At 40.0% G+C, this 19,749-nt stretch overlaps 2 protein-coding genes across 3 annotated transcripts; one reads left to right on the top strand and one right to left on the bottom strand.

Annotated features, from left to right (window-relative positions):
• Positions 1 to 1,156: 1,156 nt before the first annotated feature.
• Positions 1,157 to 5,987, bottom strand: lrrc32 (leucine rich repeat containing 32). The gene is made up of 3 exons (XM_042765677.1): positions 5,825 to 5,987; positions 5,275 to 5,365; positions 1,157 to 4,279 (listed from the first exon to the last, which is right to left on the bottom strand). Exons 2-3 carry the CDS (start codon positions 5,359 to 5,361, stop codon positions 2,366 to 2,368), a joined length of 2,001 nt encoding a protein of 666 aa, XP_042621611.1. The 5' UTR covers positions 5,362 to 5,365; positions 5,825 to 5,987; the 3' UTR covers positions 1,157 to 2,365.
• Positions 5,988 to 10,192: 4,205 nt separating this feature from the next.
• Positions 10,193 to 19,602, top strand: klhl35 (kelch-like family member 35). 2 transcript variants are annotated; one of them, XM_042765675.1, is made up of 7 exons: positions 10,193 to 11,141; positions 12,700 to 13,559; positions 14,659 to 14,843; positions 16,704 to 16,822; positions 16,901 to 17,089; positions 18,028 to 18,216; positions 18,310 to 19,602. In XM_042765675.1, exons 2-7 carry the CDS (start codon positions 12,715 to 12,717, stop codon positions 18,490 to 18,492), a joined length of 1,710 nt encoding a protein of 569 aa, XP_042621609.1. In that variant the 5' UTR covers positions 10,193 to 11,141; positions 12,700 to 12,714; the 3' UTR covers positions 18,493 to 19,602. The 2 variants fall into 2 exon arrangements, with proteins under 2 accessions (XP_042621609.1, XP_042621610.1); XM_042765676.1 differs by lacking the exon at positions 10,193 to 11,141 and having other exon boundaries at positions 12,289 to 13,559.
• Positions 19,603 to 19,749: the final 147 nt, after the last annotated feature.

Here is a 19,749-nt window from a genome sequence, read left to right as displayed (position 1 = left end):
CACGAGACTTTACCACATAAATACTCATCGAAAGCAAAAATGACAAAATGCATCATATAGTAAAGTATTAAATATTTTTGGAATTGTTAAGAAATTAGTATTGGGTTTCATTCAGCACATATGATGCAGGGCTGTGTAGTAAATTGATAATATAATTTGAAAAATGAGCCCTTTAAGAGCTGAAACAGTGGGGAAACTGCAGCCAAGCACACACCAGCGTGTTTTTGAGAACTTGGTGTTCCATGTTTGTGCTGTGCGTTTCCTGTAGCACTACTTCCTGTTTGGACAGGCCTGATGGGCATTGTGCTGGAGTCGCTCTGCCAGCCCACACTGAGAACAAACATTTCTCTAATTATTGATCGTCCGTTCTGTTTAATAACCACATAACTGATTGTCAACAGAGCATTTGTCCTTCTGTAAACTCATTATCACTGCAGGACTGTTTCTATGAAGCACAGGCGCTGTAGGCTTGAGTAGCTGATGGCATCCGCTGGGATTGGTGGGTGTGAGACATCAGAATGCAGCCAAACTGCGTGTGAGTTTCCTAAAACAATGACTAAATGCACTATTGTCTAATATTACCCAGTAAGGAGTGATGTCAGTGGAAAGGTCATTTTAGAGAACCATTTCCTTTTCTGGTTATCAGGCAAACTGCTTTAGTATTGGTAATGATTTGGTAACAATTTATCTGCTTTAGACATTTTACTAATTATAAGCAACTACATGTCAACTAACAGTCATTAGAGTATTAGTTGTTTTATAGTATGTGAAGTTAAACTAAAAGAAAATGAGAAATGTTATATTTGAAACTGAAATAAAATGTTTAATTTTTTTTTTTTTTTTTGTAGTTAATATTTTACTTTAAGTAACAATTTTAATGGTTTTATTATTATAATATTTACTATGATAGCCCTAACAGACATTCTAGTGACTATGCAAGTACATGTCAACTTATTCTACTAACCCTAACCTAACTAATAAGCTAAAGAGAGTTAGGTATAGTTAGTGGAATGTCTAAAATGGACTAAATCGAAATTTTGCATTTTCTTATATATAATTTTCTTTGACATAATGAGCATTATGATGTTGACTTTAGCCTAAAGTCTTGATGTTGAACTAAAACACTGATTTGGAGGAACAGTGAACAGACAACACATAACAGAGACCTTTTATTTAGGAAAATACTTCATAAATAGATTTACACAGTAGTTCATTATACAAACATTGTGGTTATAATTCCTTCATATAGTGCTGGTGTGTAGTGGCTGCTCATACATGACGTGTGTGTGTGCGTGTGTGTGTGTGTGTGAGACTGCGGGTTTTGTCATGTGTAGCTGGAAAGCAGAAGGGGGCGTGGCCATGACTCAGACTGACAGGAGGAAGCTGCTGTCATTAGCACGTCAACAGCTCTGAAACAAACCTCTATTAATATCTGCGGTGATGATGTGCGCTTCCCTCAACAGGGATTTCCTGTCTATCTTTATCCACGCCTGATATAGACACCAGGGTCAAACTTATTTCAGCTCCAGGCTGAAAATATTTTTAAAAAGACCCGACTGACCAAACAAACATCGCAGGCGGTGTGTGTTTATGTGTGTGTTCAGAGTGGAGCTGAACCTGATCACCTGTCCAACACAGTTTAGTGTCACTGAAAGAGACTGAATGAATAAATCATCACTGCGAATGCAATGCAACGTTCACCGATAGGAAACTGTGCTCAACAACAGGAAAGCGACGCTGAGAGACGCTCTGCTGCAGGTGTTCCACCACTTCCTCCAGCCGATGAAATTCCTTCGGCTAATGCACAACGTACACGCCACATCGATATTGAAAACACACTCCTGCAATCAGGTGTCTCGCTCTAGAACTCTGTCCAGTGAATCTGACCTCTGCTTGCAACTTGTTGATGCAGTTTTCACATTATGCAAACACATCGCAGGTACATTTCACTCTCATATTCACAAATCACAATCCATAAAGTGCGTGCATCAGAAAGTGTAGTGTAGTTGCAGAAGATATCCTGTCTTAGCACAAAAAAAAAAGTTTCGTTTCGCTAATTCAGATCATTTGTGTAGTCTGAGGAGCCGTTCACTCAGGATGTGTTCTTGCATTTAGCTAGTTTTGAATGCAAGCACACGTCCCGCGTGACCCTCACTCCTGTTCACAAGTTTATTCTGTGAATATTGCATGCATTTCTGTTTAAATAGTAAATTTATGTGTGATGGTGATCAGGATTTCACATTGAACTTGTTCCAGATCACCCACGCATCACATACTGAAACCCGCTGCTGTGGCTGCTGTCATGCATGCGGCACCACAGTCAGGTGAGAACGCTTCGGTTTCTTTTCCCTCTTTGTCTGCAGACTCAAGCCTTGATGCCTCTTTTGAATCCATGTGTTTTTGAGTGACAGAGTTTCAAAGCGACAACCGACACCAGCGTCAGTCCGAGCACGAGCACGACAAACACACTGATCCACAACACCTTCCTGTCCACAGACTTGCAGTGCTCCGACTGCAAGGCGCTCACGCTAATCTCAACGCTCTCCGAGTCTCTGGTGTACCAGCAGGTGGCAGCGGCGATGTCCGGCACGTTCAGTCTGTCCTGCTGGAGCAACGTGAGGAGGTACGGGTTTCCGCAGCAGCTCAAGGGGTTCGAGCCCACGTATAAAGTTCTGAGGGATTTCTGCAGAGCGAAAACCGTGTCAGGTGTAAGCGTGACCAGACTGTTGTTCTGCAGGTTCAAGGACTCCACAGAAGAGTCTCCACTCCACAGAGAGACCCCCGTGAGCCGGTTCACCGACAGATCCAAAGAACTGAGTTTCTGGAAGAAGGTGAAGTCGACGGCTAGGGTTCGGAGCTGGTTTCCTCTTAGAGAAAGATGGGCGAGAGACGTCTCCAAACCTGAGAGAGACGACGTGCTGACATCCAGGCCGGGGTTCAGGGACAGATCCAGGATGAGCAGCGGGCTTCCGTGAAACGCACCTGGTGGAACCGATACGAGACTATTCTCAGAGAGGTAAAGGTAGCTCAGGGTCGGGATAGAGGACAGTCGGATGCAGCCATGCATTGGACCCTTGAGAGGAGGACAGATGCTGAACAGGTTCTGCTGAAGGTGAAGGCTTCGTATGTTGGGGAGCCTTGAGAAGATCCCGGCGTCTAACGTGCTCAGAGCGTTTCCCTGAAGGTGCAGGACTTCCAACGCAGCCAGCGTGCTCTCGCCGAAGGACAAGTTCTGCAAATTGTTGTAGCTGATGTCCAAGGTTTTCAAAGACTTCAGAAGGCCTTCTGAAGCCACATTGAAGCTCTCTAAACAGTTATTGCTGATGTTTAGGCTCTCCAGAGAAACCATGCTGCTGAAGAACGAGGACGGAATCGCTTTGAGCTGGTTGTAGCTCAAGTCCAAGTAGAGCAACTTGGGAAGTTCCTGGTGCCTCTGATTGACACAAAGGCAAAGGGGTTTGTCGTGGTCTGTGAACAGATACCCGCTAGCCTTCAGGTTCTCCAGTTCTTCTAGTGGACCGGAGCAGTTCACGCTTCTCAAGAGGTTTCTGGACAGGTCCAGGTACCTGAGTTTGTTCCTCTCGGGAAGCACGGGGAAGTACAGGATTTTATTTTCCCTCAGGTCCAGATACTGAAGCTCGAATTCTAGAGCCGAATCAACGGTCTGGAAGTTATTCAGGCTGTTTTTGCTCAAGTTTAGAGTTTTGAGCTGAAAGAGGTTAAAGTCTCTGATGCATGAAATGGAGTTCACCGACAGATCGAGTTCAGAGAGTCCCGTCAGCGACTCGAAAGCACCTTCTTCGATTTCTATGATGACGTTATTGTGCAGGTCAATGTTTCTTAAAGCCTGAGATCCATTAAATGTGTGTCTGCTTATTTTAGTAATGCTGTTCCCGTCTAAAGAGAGGTTGGTGAGGACCGGGGCGTCACGCAGGAAATAGTCGCTCATATCCGTGAACAGACCATTTCCGGACAAATCCAGATGCCGGACTGATTTGAGCGGCCCGACGTGTGTTTTCAGAGCCGCGTAAAGGTCCAGGGAGTTTCCCGATAGATCCAGCACCTCCAAATGGCTCGTGTCTTGGAACAGGCCCGGCTGGATGAACTGGATCTTGTTGGCGTGGAGGTTTAGATGCTGGACGGTGGAGAGCGCCGGAAGCTCCCGGTCCGTGAGGTTCTGCAGGAGGTTTCGTGACAGATCGAGGAGGTGGATGGAGGCCGGCAATTGTGCCGGGGCATGTTTGAGCTTCAGACCGCTGCAGTCGACATCCTCGTGGACCTTAAACCAACAAGAAAGAGTGCAATTAGCCAACATTATTTACCACAAGTGATGTCCAAACCATACTGACGTACACTGTGCATTACTCATGACATCATACAGCTGTTTCCTGGAATATTTCAACACAATGGACCCCACGGTTTTTAGCATGATGAATGACTGAAAGCAGCTCTCAGTTTACACTATCTGCGCTCCATCTACACGCCTGAGCCACACATTATTTATGCTCTCTGGATAACTGTGGCTCAGGAATGGTGTTTCAGGATTTTCCCTCATCTCTGGGATCGACCCTTTGTTTCCGCCAGAGTTCAGAGTTCAGAGTTCGACGTTACGGAGCACTGATGTATTTCATCCTACACAGACTTCCTCTGCACTCATTAGCCGTGTGTCACTGATGTCCAGTCACATGGCCAGAGGAGATTTCCTGTCACCCTGAACTCACTAGCCTGCTATAATCAGTTCATCTTATCAGACTCCATGTTTTAGTCTAAGACTCGTAATCATCCTCACTGGACGCACTGGGAGGATGTTTCTGCCTAATATGGTTCTCTAGTTGTGGGTCTATTTGGTCTTTGCCAATGTGTGTGAATCCATTTAACTAATACGAAAGCATTTTATAGACCCTGAGGATTGAGTGAGTCAATAGTAAGTCTTTAAAGCTACAAAATGAATGTGGAGCAACACGGATGATTTAATGAGAAACTATTGAATTATATTTCAAGGCTTTCGTTTACAAAACCGATCATTTGAGCATCTGAAGACACTTTTGAGTCACTTGTGGTTTTTCTTTCCTACAGGTCGACATTTAATTCAAGCAGCTAATTTATGAAGACTTTTCTAAATCTGATTGGCACTGAAAATATTCAGTTTCTTGCACATGATCATCAGTCGTTATAGTAATTGGTTCACTCAGAGAGAACACCAAAAGGCTGTTTGAGTCCGAAGTTGAACACCAAACTGATCAGACTTGGAGACTGAGAGATGCTGTAACTCACCACTTGACAGAGTGAAGCTTCTCCTGGACGTCTGTACGGAGAGACCTGGTTCACCACGAGCATCAGTATCCAGAGACGCGTCCCCATGATGCTGCAGAGACACAGAAGAGCGAGTGAATGAATGAGGATGAATGACACCAACATGACATCACTCCGCAGGCGCTCACGTCACAGCTTCTGTTTTTAACTCGTATAAAGTCTGCTGAAGTGGAACACTGAATCCTTCTCGATGTCAACAGATGTGTCACTCCTGTCTCAAATGCACTGGTCTAGTTTCTGTGCTGATATTTGACATGAACAGTAACGCCCACACGTGGTGAGCACAGCAGAAATATTAAAGGTTAATCTCCATTACCACATTATGTGTTAAACATATATCAGGGGGTGATGTTTCAGCAGAAATTAACCCTCTGATCTCCAGCAATTACTCATCTTGTGCCAATCAAAGGAAACCCATAAACCGCAAGAACAAAAAAGCAAACATCCGAAACATAAGTCTGACTTCAGAGTGAGGTAACAGTGAAGCGCAGGTGTGTTTGAGGTGTGTCACCTCAGTAGTGTGCTGCTCCTGTGCTGTTCTCCGCTGCTGACGGTCTCATGCTGGTCTCCTCAGCGTCTCTCTACAGCTGCGTGTGCTCCTCCGTCTCTCGCTGCTCCTCTACACATCCTGCTGTGAGAATATCCTGCAAATACGCTCTTGTTTTTTCCTTCTGCGCTCAAGCCTTGTATGGGATTGGACCTTCCTCCTCCCTCCTCCCTCCTGCTCTCTCTCTCTCTATATGTGTGTCTCGCTCTGTGTGTGTGTGTGTGTTTCTTTCTCAATTCAATTTAATTCAAATGCAGTTTATTGCCATGACTTGTACAGTTTAGCCAAAGCATTGGCCATTACATGAGCAATGAACAAAAAAGGTCATATAATACAAAAGCAAAACAAAAATGAATCAATTATTAAATTAACAAACAAATACAGATCATTTTTATAAACAACAAGACAATTATTAAGTCAAGGTTAAAAGCTTGTGCTCTCTCTCTCTCTGTTCCTGAAACATGTTCAGCACAGTTCCTTATTAACCTTTACCCGGTGTTATACTGTAAAACCGGAGTTAATGATGCACCTTCTTCAGACTCTGTCAGCTTCCACAATCTTTTTTTTTCTCTCTCTCTCTCGCTTTCTTTTTTAACTTTAATGTTAGTGTTGCCTGAATTCAGTTTAACTGAATCCTAAAGCGCTGCGTCAGTGTTTGCGTCTCATATGACAGTCTGATCGCGCCGCGTCTTCAGGGATTCCCGCGCGTCATTCAGGATTCCCGGCTGGGAAAACTGGAAAAACTTTCTTTTCACTCGAGCGCGTTGCTTTTGCTTGGTTTTTAGTTAGTTTTTTTTTTTTTGTGGTTTCTCGCGCGCAGCTCATGTTCTGTCGGATCAAAGGCAGAAAGCACGGCGTTACGACACTCGAGTCCACAGAGCGCGCGCGCTGTGCGGTTGTAGCGTCGCGTCACGCGGATCCGCAGCGCACGCGTTTGTGAAGCATTGACACACAGGCAAACAGAACACTTCCAGGTAACTTATGATTAGTTACCATCATAATGGCGTGTTTCTAATAACAGACACGTTGCTGGTGTTCACTGCGACGCGCGTCGCCGACGCTCACTAACACCGCGGCGTGTGCCTCCATCTAGCGGATGATTCTTAACATCACTGAACTCAAAACAGTCTCAGGTGATTGTCAGTTCTGTTTCTGGAATTGTGCTGAACACTTAAAGGAATAGTCCAACCAAATGAAAATAAAATGAAATTATATGTACTACAGTCTTTCAAAGTGTTATTATGGATTATAGACTCTATGTATTTTAGTTAAAAACGTCTTAATGCTGGATGTGTTTCATCTTTTGTCTTCTCCAGATGTTCACTGATGGACTGGAGTGGTGTGGATTACATGTGGATTATTGTGATGTTTTTTCAGCTGTTTGGACTCTCATTCTGACGGCACCCATTCACTGCAGAGCATCCATTGCTGAGACACTGATGCAGTGCTACATTTCTACAAACCTGATGAAGAAACAAACTCATCCTGATCTCAGATGAACTGAGGGTGAACACGTTTTCATTATTTATTTATTTTTGGGAGAATTATTCCTTTAAGAAATTTAATGTAACATTCACCTTAAATTTTTGATCAAATAAGTAAATAAATAAATAAATAAATATGTTTTTAAATAAACTTCAAAATAAGGCCAAAATATTTGCTAAAATATGCTTTAAAAAAATTATTAAACATTAAACATTATTGAATCATTGTAAATCTGTGTTTGATCTGTAGTGGCCTATTCCATCCATATTTGCATTTAGGTAAGCCAAGTTTATTTATATCACACATTTCAAACACAATGTCAATTCAAAGTGCTCTACATGAAAGGAAGTAAAATAATCATTAAAAAAAATAATATAAATAAAAACAAGGAATTTAGACTAAGCATAGGCTATACTGTAAGATTGGAAACGGATTTTCTTGCCCCTAAAATACATCTTGAAATATATTTTTCTATATGAATGTTGTAACTAAATACAGGTGCATCTCAATAAATTAGAATGTCGTGGAAAAGTTCATTTATTTCAGTAATTCAACTCAAATTGTGAAACTCATGTATTAAATAAATTCAGTGCACACAGACTTAAGTAGTTTAAGTCTTTGGTTCTTTTAATTGTGATGATTTTGGCTCACATTTAACAAAAACACACCAATTCACTCTCAACAAATTAGAATACTTCATAAGACCAATAAAAAAAAAACATTTTTAGTGAATTGTTGTCCTTCTGGAAAGTATGTTCATTTACTGTACATGTACTCAATACTTGGTAGGGGCTCCTTCTGCTTTAATTACTGCCTTAATTCGGCGTGGCATGGAGGTGATCAGTTTGTGGCACTGCTGAGGTGGTCTGGAAGCCCAGGTTTCTCTGACAGTGGCCTTCAGCTCATCTGCAGTGTTTGGTCTCTTGTTTCTCATTTTCCCCTTGACTATACCTCATAGATTCTCTCTGGGGTTCAGGTCTGGAGAGTTTGCTGGCCAGTCAAACACACCAACATCACAGTCATTTAACCAACTTTTGGTGCTTTTGGCAGTGTGGGCAGGAGCCAAATCCTCAGAGGCGTGTCTACGTGGTGGCCAGGGGTGGCACCGGCCCCCCCCCTGAAATTTGGCTGGCCACCCCAAAACTGGATGTGTGCTTTTAAATATACATTGTTCTTCTATGAATTGGCTCTGCTTTTGCTCAGAGATTACGTGTATGCTCAAACGTTCTTGCATCGCTGAAGACTAGAAGCGCCTTTTTTCTAATTCAGATGAGGAGTAGGCTTATCTCATTAAATGTAAGCAAGCTGATTATAGTCAGCCTTCTTTAGTTATTTATTTTATTAATAGCCTACTTATTTTAGTTAGGTGCTTAACTTATAAATATGCATTTATTCAATTGTTTTATTAAGTGCATTTGTATTTTGTTGTTTTTGTATATAGTTTTGCAATAAAAGCGTATTAACCAGGTTCCAGAAATAATCACAGAGGGTGCTTCTAAAATTAGTGAGGGTGCTCTAGACTCAATTCTCACCAAAACACCCCGACTACTTCTATGGTCATCATTGTGTCAATCTCTGCTACTTCGAGAGTGAATCCCACATAAATATGCAGATGTCATTCCCGAAACTTTGCAACGTGTGTGTGGCTGAAAAACAAAGTTCTACATTTTAAATGGATCATAGACTAGAAAGCTTGCAAAGAGTGCTCTTTACCACTAAAAAAGCTGTCACTCTTTGTTTAGTGAGTGTATACACGATGTATTTTAACATACATCGTGCCGCAAACCATAACCCCCCCCCCCCCCCCAAAAAAAAAAGCTGGTCAGCAGAAGGAAGCATGAAGTGCTCTAAGATTTCTTGGTAAATGGGTGCAGTGTCTTTGGTTTTCAAAAAAAACAGTGGACCAACACCAGCAGATGACATTGTACCCCAAATCATCACAGACTGTGGAAACTTAACACTGGACTTCAAGCAGCTTGTCCTATGAGCTTCTCCACCCTTCCTCCAGACTCTAGGACCTTGGTTTCCAAATGAAATACAAAACTTGCTCTCATCTGAAAAGAGAGGAGTTTTAACCACTGGGCAACAGTCCAGTTCTTCTTCTCCTTAGCCCAGGTAAGACGCCTCAGGAGTGGCTTAACAAGAGGAATACGACAACTGTAGCCAAATTCCTCGACACGTCTGTGTGTGGTGCTCTTGATGCCTTGACCCCAGCCTCAGTCCATTCCTTGTGAAGTTCACTCAAATTCTTGAATCTATTTTGCTTGACAATCCTCATAAGGCTGTGGTTCTCTCGGTTGGTTGTGCATCTTTTTCTTCCACACTTTTTCCTTCCACTCAACTTTCTGTTAGCATGCTTGGATACAGCACTCTGTGAACAGCCAGCTTCTTTGGCAATGAATGTTTGTGTCTTACCCTCCTTGTGAAGGGTGTCAGTGATTGTCTTCTGGACAGCTGTCAGATCAGCAGTCTTCCCCATGATTGTGTAGCTAGTGAACCAAACTGAGAGACCATTTTGAAGGCTCAGGAAACCTTTGCAGGTGTTTTGAGTAGATTAGCTGATTGCCATGTCACCATATTCTAATTTGTTGAGAGTGAATTGGTGTGTTTTTATTAAATGTGAGCCAAAATCATCACAATTAAAAGAACCAAAGACTTAAACTACTTCAGTCTGTGTGCACTGAATTTATTTAATACACAAGTTTCACAATTTGAGTTGAATTACTGAAATAAATGAACTTTTCCACGACATTCTAATTCATTGAGAAGCACCTGTATATTTTCAATTTCAAAAACATTTAATTTAACTTCACAGTTTACAACATATATTTAAAATGTATTTAATATGTCGGCCAAAAAATAAAAATATTTACTGTATTTACTGTTGTAAATAATACAGTAAATAATGGCAGGTTTTAGGAGGTTCTTTGTAATTTGACAGAATTTGACACTAGTTTCTAAAACTTTATTATGAAAATCTGAAATTAGAAACATTCTTAGTATTCTTCTTTCTAATTCGGCTTTTATTTGACACTTTATATAAGCTTGTCATACTATTGCTGTCGAAAGCCTATTATTTAATCTTCTTTCGTGATTGTAATATCTCAACCAGCCTGAACTGATAATGAAACCAAAGATTGTATCAAGCAGCACAATGATCTGTATGCTGATACACCTGTTTGCTTCTATCTTTGAACAAACTCAAGCGCTAATATTTCATGCCTGCTAAATTATTCAGAACAAAAGATGATTAAAATTGATATTTTATTTTTTATTTCCAAAATGTAAAATGATTATTAGCCTATATATTAATTTAAAATTACGCTGCCGTAAAATCAGTGTCTTGCTGCTTTTATGAAATCAAAAACTCCCAATGCTCATTAAACAATTACACAGAATGCGTGTATATCATAATCATACAATAACATGCAGACTCGTCTGGTTTGTTTTATGAAAGCCAGTATTATAACAGTTACAGATTTGTGTTATTGATCCTACAGTAAACTCTCAAAACTTGACAGCAGTTTCCAGAATTCATACTAAAGCACTGAAGAATGTTATTTAGTTCGTGATTTCGCAGCACTTGTTTGCAGTGAAGCACTACTAGAGAACAGGGAAGGGAAGTTGATTTAATGGGAACAGGAAATGAGTTTCCACGGCAGCCAGTGACATCACTGCTTGTGTATGTGCATAAGCTCCTCCCACTCAGAACGCAGCAGGTATAAACGTGTTGCAGGTGACGCGGCGCTCAATTCTCACCGCTGGTCTGAAGACTCTCTGAGCGTCCTTCACACAGGTGAGCTCTGATAAATACATGCTTTGCATCTGAAATAATAATTTATTGCTTTCATATAAATGCAGCTGAAAGACAGCAAACATGAAAAAACAGAAAGTTTGGGATAGTTGATGCATAATGTGACAGCAGAATTCTGGAGATGTTTAAGGGAAAGAGTTTGTTGGATTTTCATCATTTTTAATGATGTATATAATATATATATATGTGTGTGTGTGTGTGTGTGTGTGTGTGTGTGTGTGTGTGTGTGTGTGTGTGTGTGTGTGCGTGTGTGTGTGTGTATAATATGTATTTTAGGTTTTCATTTTAATTTTAGTTTAATTAATTTTGTTGTGTTTTTGTCATTTTTATTAGTTTTTGTTTCTTTTAAATCTTTCTGTATAGTTTATTATAATATTATAAATATAATAATAAAATAATAAAAATATATAACAATAATATTTTTATTTCAGTTTTAGTTTAAGTTATTTTAGCACTTAAAATTAAACTAGATGAAAATTTGCTTTGGCAAGTAGCTGAAATAAAACAAGATTTTTATATTTTATTTTATTTCATCCCAGCTAAAGTTTATTTTATAACAAAAATTGTAAAGTAACAAAAATGCTTTTCGTGGTTTCAGATTTAGATTTAGTTTTAGTTAATTACAATAACCCTGCTTGAAATAAAATAAACATTAACTGAAACAAATTTTTAAAACCTAAGCATATTATTTTTCAGCTAGTTACCAAAGCAAATTTTCACACTTTAATTTAGTTTAACTTGATGTACTAAAATAACTCAAACTAATACTGAAGTTTATTATTAAAACTAGTACTTAAAATTAATAAAAACTCAAACTACAAAAAATTTAAAAAGCAGACTAAATTAATGAAACTTAAAATTAATATAATATAACATATATTAAATTTAATTACACATATATATATATTAGGGGTGTAATGGTTAAAATTAATCACGGTTCGGTTTGTATCACAGTTTTATAGTCACTGTTTTGGTATGGTTCAGTATGTGTTTTTTTTTAGGGATAAAAGAAGTATACTGTCGAATAAAAATAAAGACAATATGAACAAATAATCTAAATACAAGCAACAGAACAAATAAATACAACAGAGCAAAGATAAATAAAATAAAATAAACAGTGCTTTTCAGGTTTTCAGGTAGGTCAGAAATTGAATAAATTAATCAAATGTAAAATAACATTGCTTGCATTTGATTGTATAAATTGAAGATTCATCCTTATTAAAGTTACAGAAGCTATTCAATCAAGAGCAGTGAGTGATTTCTTTGTCTTTGGTTGTTTGATAGCATTAAAAACTTAAAGACAATGCACAGATCTAGTTCAGTGATAGTGTAATGTTTGCTAGGAAACGGGTCGTGTTGACATAATTGTATTTGAATGTGAATTTGTCCATTCAAGTCTTCAAGAGAGCTCTCTGAGACACGGGTTTGGAGGAGCGCACACAGATCTGTTTAAACAGGCAAAGCTTGAATGAGTTTAGTTTAAACACAGATAGCAGCGAGTGCCGTTCAGGTCTTTAAACGATGCTGTCGCTCCTCGCAGTCGTCATCGTCCAGAATGGGTTTTGGCACGAACGGCGAGCTGATGGACGGCAGGTCAAAGGTCAGCTTCTGCTCGGGCTCGTGTCACGCCGAGCACATCCTGCAGGTGCTGAACTCGTACCGGCGCAGCGGCACCTTCACGGACGTGGTTCTGCAGGTGGACGGATGCGAGTTCCCGTGTCACCGCGCCACGCTCTGCGCCAGCAGCCTCTACTTCCGCACCATGTTCAGCAGCAGCTTCCAGGAGAACCAGCAGCCCGTGGTCAAGCTGCAGGGCATCTCCAGCACAGCCATGGACAACCTGCTGGACTTCATGTACGAGGGCCGGCTGAAGCTGGACGAGGAGAACGTGGAGAGCGTCTTCCAGGCGGCGGATCAGCTGGACGTCCCCGTCCTGTCCAGAGCCTGCGTGCAGTTCCTGCAGGAGCGCGTCAGCCACGCAAACTGTCTGGGGCTGATGGACTTCGCCAGTCTGTACGTGCTGCAGCCGCTGCAGGAGCAGTGCCAGACGCTGCTCTACCAGGACTTCCAGGAGGTGCTGCAGCACGACGAGTTCCTCGGCCTGCCCAAAGCCCGTGTGCTGGAGCTGCTGGCCTGCGAGCGTCTGCAGGTGACCGAGGATGTTCTGGTGACCGCCGCGCTCCGCTGGGTCCATCACCGGCCAGACGAGAGGAAACAGGAGCTCAGGGAGCTGCTGGAGCGGCTGCGTCTCCCTCTGCTGGACCCGGCGTTCTTCACCGCTGCGCTGGAGGCGGATGAGCTGGTGCAGGAGTGTGTGGAGCTCCGGCCGCTGCTGCAGGAGGCACGCATGTACCGTGTGTTCGGACGCGAGGTGCAGTCGGAGCGCACCAAACCCCGCCGGTGAGTCCACACACAGCGCTCAGCTTTCATTCGACCCATAACACGCAGAAAAACAGGCCTTCGTATCTGTGTTTTAACACCTTTTGCAAAAATTATATTTTGTAGTACATTCAGCTCAGTTTTATGTTTATAAAGTGACTGTTTTGCAGCTGATATCCAGGTGAACGAACGGAAACAGACTTTTTTTCAATAATGTGTTATAACATTCACATGCATTGGTTTAAAATCAAGAAAATGTATAGAATAAATTCAATCGAGAACACAATATGACAATTTGGACTCTAAATGGGAATGTATTCGCAACACTAGTTTAAAAAAAAACAACAGATCTCTGTTACTTTTTAATTCATTTGACAAAAAAGCTTGAATATCTCTGCTCCAAACACTAGAATATGGAAATAACTTTTACTGTAGCTTCTGATCACGCTACAGAAAAATGACCAGTCTACAGATTCTTAAAGCGAGATGCATTTACTTCAGAAGATGAGAAAAGATAAGTCTTTGTTTTATGAAGTGAGTTTAAGATTAAAACGATAACTAATATCTGGCAGTGGAGTCAGAAATATCAACTTAATTCAAAGGGAAAACGAGATTATTTTTCTGTTGACGCCGGAAGATATTTATTTTTTGTTTTATCCGCAAACTTGATTTTGTTCAATTTCTCAGAAACCAGCAGTAAATGATTCTTGATTTGAGGATGTTTGGATATTTGTACTGGAAACAAGACAAATACTGAGGAAGAGATTCATTTTTAGCAGTCCGTGCAACATTTAACGCCTCGACTTCACGAATCTAAGACTTTCTGTTTTGATTTAAGATCTTCAATTGCAGGACGAATAATTTTTACGACCTTTTTAAGATCTGCAGAAACCCTGTTAGAGGCATCAGGTTTCATCTTCATGCTTTGACATAATATTCAGTTTTAGAAAGATCCCCCAGATTTACCTGCAGAATGTTTTTGAGATCAACATAAAACTGAGCTGCTCATACCACACAGACAGTAATGAACTAATACAGCAGAGCACAGACGAGACGCACTGCTGATCACTGATTAATCATGAACGTGTGTGTGTGTGTGTGTGTGTGTGTGTGTGTTCAGGTGCTCTGGCTGGGCTGAGGTGATCTTCGTGATCGGTGGCTGTGATAAGAACGGTTTCTCCAGGCTGTCCTTCACAGAGAAGCTGAACGTGTCGTCAGGAGAGTGGACGTCCGCCGCTGCTCTGCCCGGTTACTCCAAATCTGAGTTTGCGGCCTGTGAGCTTCAGAACGACATTTATGTGTCAGGTATCACTGCTCATTCCCTTCTCTTCCCTCGCACTGATGACTAGCCTTAAAAACATCACAGAGCTCAAGATGATTTTAGGGTGTTTGGTCATCATTTACAGAGAGACTGGTGTAGTTTGAATCTGAAGGATGAGACGGATTGCAGCTTGGTCAAACTGTTGTTGACACTCAGTCTGCAGCGCTGTGTTTATGCAGCTGTCTGCGTGCATCTGTCTTCTGTGTTACTCTATCAGCTCCAGCATCAGCCTGGAATGTTTGACACGTGATTCCAGAGAATCCGATCAGGATCACAGACAAACACGCCATGATTACAACCTTGTGTAGTTATGGGCTTCTGTTAGGTCTGAGATCTGCATTCTTTCTTGTTTTTACTCACTTACAGACCCCTATGGTTTTCTCTCTCCTGTCAAACATAAAAGAGTTTTTGTCCGTGCGATGAAAGTTAAAGTCTAGTGTTGTTTGGTTCAAAGTATCTTTAAATCATAGAGGAACGAAATGAGGGAGAAGAAATGATGACAGAACGATGGTGTGTAAAAATACAGTTATGAGTGTCAACCAGCATATTTAATGTTTCATCTGGAATCTTCCGTGATATTCATGTAAATATGTGTGAAGCTGATAACTGTTGTGAGTAATCTGACCGTTAAATGTAGATGGGGGTTCGTGAGTGGATGAAAAACTATTTCAATCAAATGTTAAATTAAAAGATGTACTTGGATGCATCTTAGAGCAGAATTCAGTCTTGAATTCATAAAGTCATAGCATTGAATGTTGCATGAACTCCTTAAAAAAATCATATCTTCATTAGAATTTTAGTTGTTTTTCAAATATCTAAACATCCTTAAATCAAAATCAAAATTCTGAAATAAAACAATGCAATTATTGAACACTGTTTAATTAAATAAGCAGCCCATATATAGTCTGTTGTGCTGCATGTTTCAGAGCGAAAAGCATCACTGTGTTCATTTACACTCATTCAGCTGATAATCGCATGTTTTTAATGTTTAACATGGGTTTTGGAAATGCAATGTGTGCTAGATTCACTTTATTTATGACATTTACATCAATGATATTCACATAATTGCTATCAGAAATTTACAGCATTTTACCGATATTCCACTAAAATGAAAACTTGAGGTTATGAATGTTTGAACGTCAAGACTTGAAGACATAAATATTAGTGAACGGCCTTAAAACATTTTGTTTTGTTTTGTTTTTTGGTTGAAAATAAAGTTTGTAGAACGCTGAAAGAAATGTTTTTGTAACTTATAAATACCGTTTTAATCACTGCAGAACAAATGGACAGTTTAATGTTTTATAAATATTTTAAAACAAAGTTCCCACAACATTTTAATAACTAAATTTACAGCATGTTTCAAAGCAGCTTCACAGTGATAAACAGGAAAATAACCGAATCCATGATGCACACTTCAAATATGAGACAAATTCAGCTGCGAAGACAAACGTTCATCATTCGTCTGATAGTGTCAGAGATCAATTTCTGAATATGACGTGTCTTTTAAACCCAAACTAACATGATTTTATATGAAATTAAATGTACAAAATTGCAATTGTAATATATGACCAAATAATCACAATATAATGTTGGCCATCTTATCCAACCCTATAAAAAATTATAATCAAACAAAACAATTAAAATAAAATAAAACACTTACTAAAAGGGTAAACATTAAAAAAGTGAATTTGTTTATTTGCATGTCATGTGGTCATGTGAAAGTGTCCTCTTTCCTCTGCTATATAAATGAATGTAAATGTCCAATTATAGAAAAGCTTGAAATCTCATGTCTAAGAGCTTTGCCGTTGTAATGAGTGTGTGTGTGTGTGTGTGTGTGTGTGCAGGCGGGCAGCTGAACAGCGCAGACGTGTGGCGCTTCATGCCGCAGCTCAATCACTGGGTGCGGGTGCGAGGACTCATCCGCGGCCGCTGGAGACATAAGATGACCTCCTTGTGTGGGAAGGTGAGTGGACCTGAGACAGCCTTCAGTCAGACGGGTTTGAATGCGTGTGCTGACGTGTGTGTGTGTGTGTGTTTGCAGCTGTACGTGGTCGGCGGTTATAACGGCCGCGAGCGTCTGTCCAGCGTGGAGCGCTACAGTCCTCATGAGAACAGCTGGACGAGTGTTTCGGACATGCTGCTGCCGGTCAGTTCGGCCGCTCTGAGCAGCTGCTGCGGGAAGCTCTACATCATCGGAGGAGCTGTGAGTGACCACAACAACACTGACCGGGTGAGAGCCGAAGCCTCCTTCTCTGGAGCAGTACTGAAATGTAGAACAAATTCACTACACAATAAAACTAGATCTTCCATGGAACAGCACAACGTTTATTTAATGATTGTAAATTTGCTTGTGCCTCTTGGGGGGACTTACATTATTGATTATTTCCTAAATTTGACAAGATCTGTGAATTCAAAACAAATTTTCACAAAAAATTTCTTTCCCAAAAACTTTTTTCTCTCTTGTGAAATACATTTTTTCTCACATAAAAACATATTCACTTTCTTCAAAAACGTTTTCTCGCCAAAAAAAAAAATAAAAATTCTGTCCCAAAGAAAACTTTTTTCTCTTCCAAAAACATTTCTCTCCCCAAAACTTTTTTCTCTCTTGTGAAATACATTTTTTTCTCAAATAGAAACGAATTTTCTTTCTTTAAAAACTTTTTTTCCTTAAAAAAAAAATTCTCTCAACAAAATTCATTTTGTTTTCATTCTTCAAAAAAACATTTTTCTCTCAAAAAAAAACAAGAAATGAAACATTTGTTTCTCTCTTCAAAAAACGTTTTCTCTCTTAAAAAAAATTCTTAAAAAAACTTTTTCTTAAAAAAAAAAAAAACTGACTACAAAAAAAAATCTTTAGAAACATTTTCAAAAACTTTTTCTCTTCCAAAGAAAACGTTTTTCACTGTAAAAAAAAAAATCCGAAAATAAAACCTTTTTGTCAACAAAAAACTTTTTCTCTTCAAAAACTTTTTTCTCGAACTTTTTCTCTCTTCTATTTTTTTCCTTGAGAGGCAACACGAGAGAAAAAATATGAAAAAATTACGTCACAATAGGAAGAAAAGATCTATCTCTTGAACTACTTAAATATGAAGTATATAATGAATTATTAAAATATTTGAAACGGAGTTGTTAAGAGCCCAGGTTTATTGTGTGTTTGATGTGTCGCAGGTCCAGTGTTACGACCCGGTGAGCGACAGGTGGTCATACGTGTCGTCCTGTCCCTTCACCCAGCGCTCCATCACCGCCGTGACGCTCAACGGCTCCATCTACGTGACCGGAGGTCTGCTGGACCACATCTACTGCTACACGCCCCGCACAGACTCCTGGAGCCGAGCCGCGGAGCTGCCCGTCAGACTGGTGCGACACAGCCTCAGCTTTCACTGCGTGAGACCGTCATCAGCACTCAAACCACTGACCGTGTGTGTGTGTGTGTGTGTGTGTGTGTTTCAGGAGGGCTGCGGGCTGACCGTGTGTGACGGGAAGGTGTATGTGGTCGGCGGTCGTGATGAACACTCGGTTGCCGTGGATCAGATCTGGGCGTTCGACCCGCTGAGCGGTAAAGTGACGGAGGAGAAGCCGCTGACCCGCTGCCTGAGTTATCACGGCTGTGTGACCGTCCTGCAGCGGCTCTGACCCCAACACACCGCATCAAGCTCACTGAACCATGTGGACCACTTACCATTCATGATAATGTGATAACAAGTAGCTATGGAAAGCTGTTTTCACAATTATTCGATATACGCTCGGAATTCTGAGAAAAAAAGTTAGACTTGCAACATATATTCTGACGATATTTCTTGCAATTCTGAGTTTATATAATTCTCAGTTTATAATTCACAGCTCTGACTTTTTTCTCTGCAGTTGAAATTGCAAGTTTATATCTCATAATTCCAAGTTTATATCTCATAATTACTATAATTCTGAGTTTGTATCTCATATTTCTGACTTTTTTCTTGCAATTCTAAGTTTATATCTCATAATTACTATAATTCTGAGTTTGTATCTTATAACTCTGTTTATATCACAATTCTGAGTTTATATCTCATAATTACGATACTTCGGAGTTTGTATCTCATATTTCTGACTTTTTTCTTGCAATTCTAAGTTTGTATCTCATAATTCCAAGTTTATGTCTCATAATTCATATGTGAATATTTATCTCATATGTGAGATAAAAGGTTGGAATTACCTTTATTATCCCTTGAAGGAAACATGCTTCCATTAATACCAGTTTGGAACATCAAACATCATAAATGGACTTGGACAATGAAAATGACACCCGTAGCCTCGCACATTAAGTTAAAAATAATTGAAACTGTTCTTACATAAAAACTAAGGTGGATAAGTGAGATTTCTAGCTGAACTAGATAAAGCAGTTCTTCATTTTCTGATGATAAGACACAATCAGTTTCTCACATTCCACATGACTGACAAACCGGAAAAACTCTTGCGTGACTACAGACCTGCAAAATCTGTAGCAGAAATGTGAACGCGTCACTAATGCACCAACAGTTACATTATTGCTCGTTAATGAAGTCTGGGGATATATTGCCTGTGTGTATTGTGTATTGTGTTTGTGGAAACATTAGCGTTCTATAATACACAATGATTTATTTTCTAGTTATGGACTTGAACTTCTGGAAATCCCAATGTGAATCTGAATCATTATAGACTGTGAACATGTTTTTAACCACTTTGTATATATGATGTTAGATACATTTAAATAAAGACTGCATCATTTTATGTGTTTTTAATGTGTCAAATTGCTTTATAACAACAATATACTGCACAAATAAAAGATGCTGCATGAACTGAGACAGAATTTAAAATTAATATTCTTAGCGATGCTTAATGTATGCAGGAAAAACTATTTTCCATTAACTTAAAAAA

This window comes from Cyprinus carpio, chromosome A10, assembly GCF_018340385.1.
Source record: "Cyprinus carpio isolate SPL01 chromosome A10, ASM1834038v1, whole genome shotgun sequence".
Classification (NCBI taxonomy): domain Eukaryota; kingdom Metazoa; phylum Chordata; class Actinopteri; order Cypriniformes; family Cyprinidae; genus Cyprinus; species Cyprinus carpio.
This window is presented reverse-complemented; position numbering and strand designations above follow the sequence as displayed.

Coding starts and splice junctions, on each gene's coding strand:
- lrrc32 (XM_042765677.1), bottom strand. CDS start 5,361: ATGGGGACGCGTCTCTGGATACTGATGCTCGTGGTGAACCAGGTCTCT. Junction 4,280..5,274: donor AAGCTTCACTCTGTCAAGTG/GTGAGTTACAGC, acceptor TGTTGGTTTAAG/GTCCACGAGGATGTCGACTG.
- klhl35 (XM_042765675.1), top strand. CDS start 12,715: ATGGGTTTTGGCACGAACGGCGAGCTGATGGACGGCAGGTCAAAGGTC. Junction 14,844..16,703: donor GAACGACATTTATGTGTCAG/GTATCACTGCTC, acceptor GTGTGTGTGCAG/GCGGGCAGCTGAACAGCGCA. Junction 18,217..18,309: donor CGGAGCTGCCCGTCAGACTG/GTGCGACACAGC, acceptor TGTGTGTTTCAG/GAGGGCTGCGGGCTGACCGT.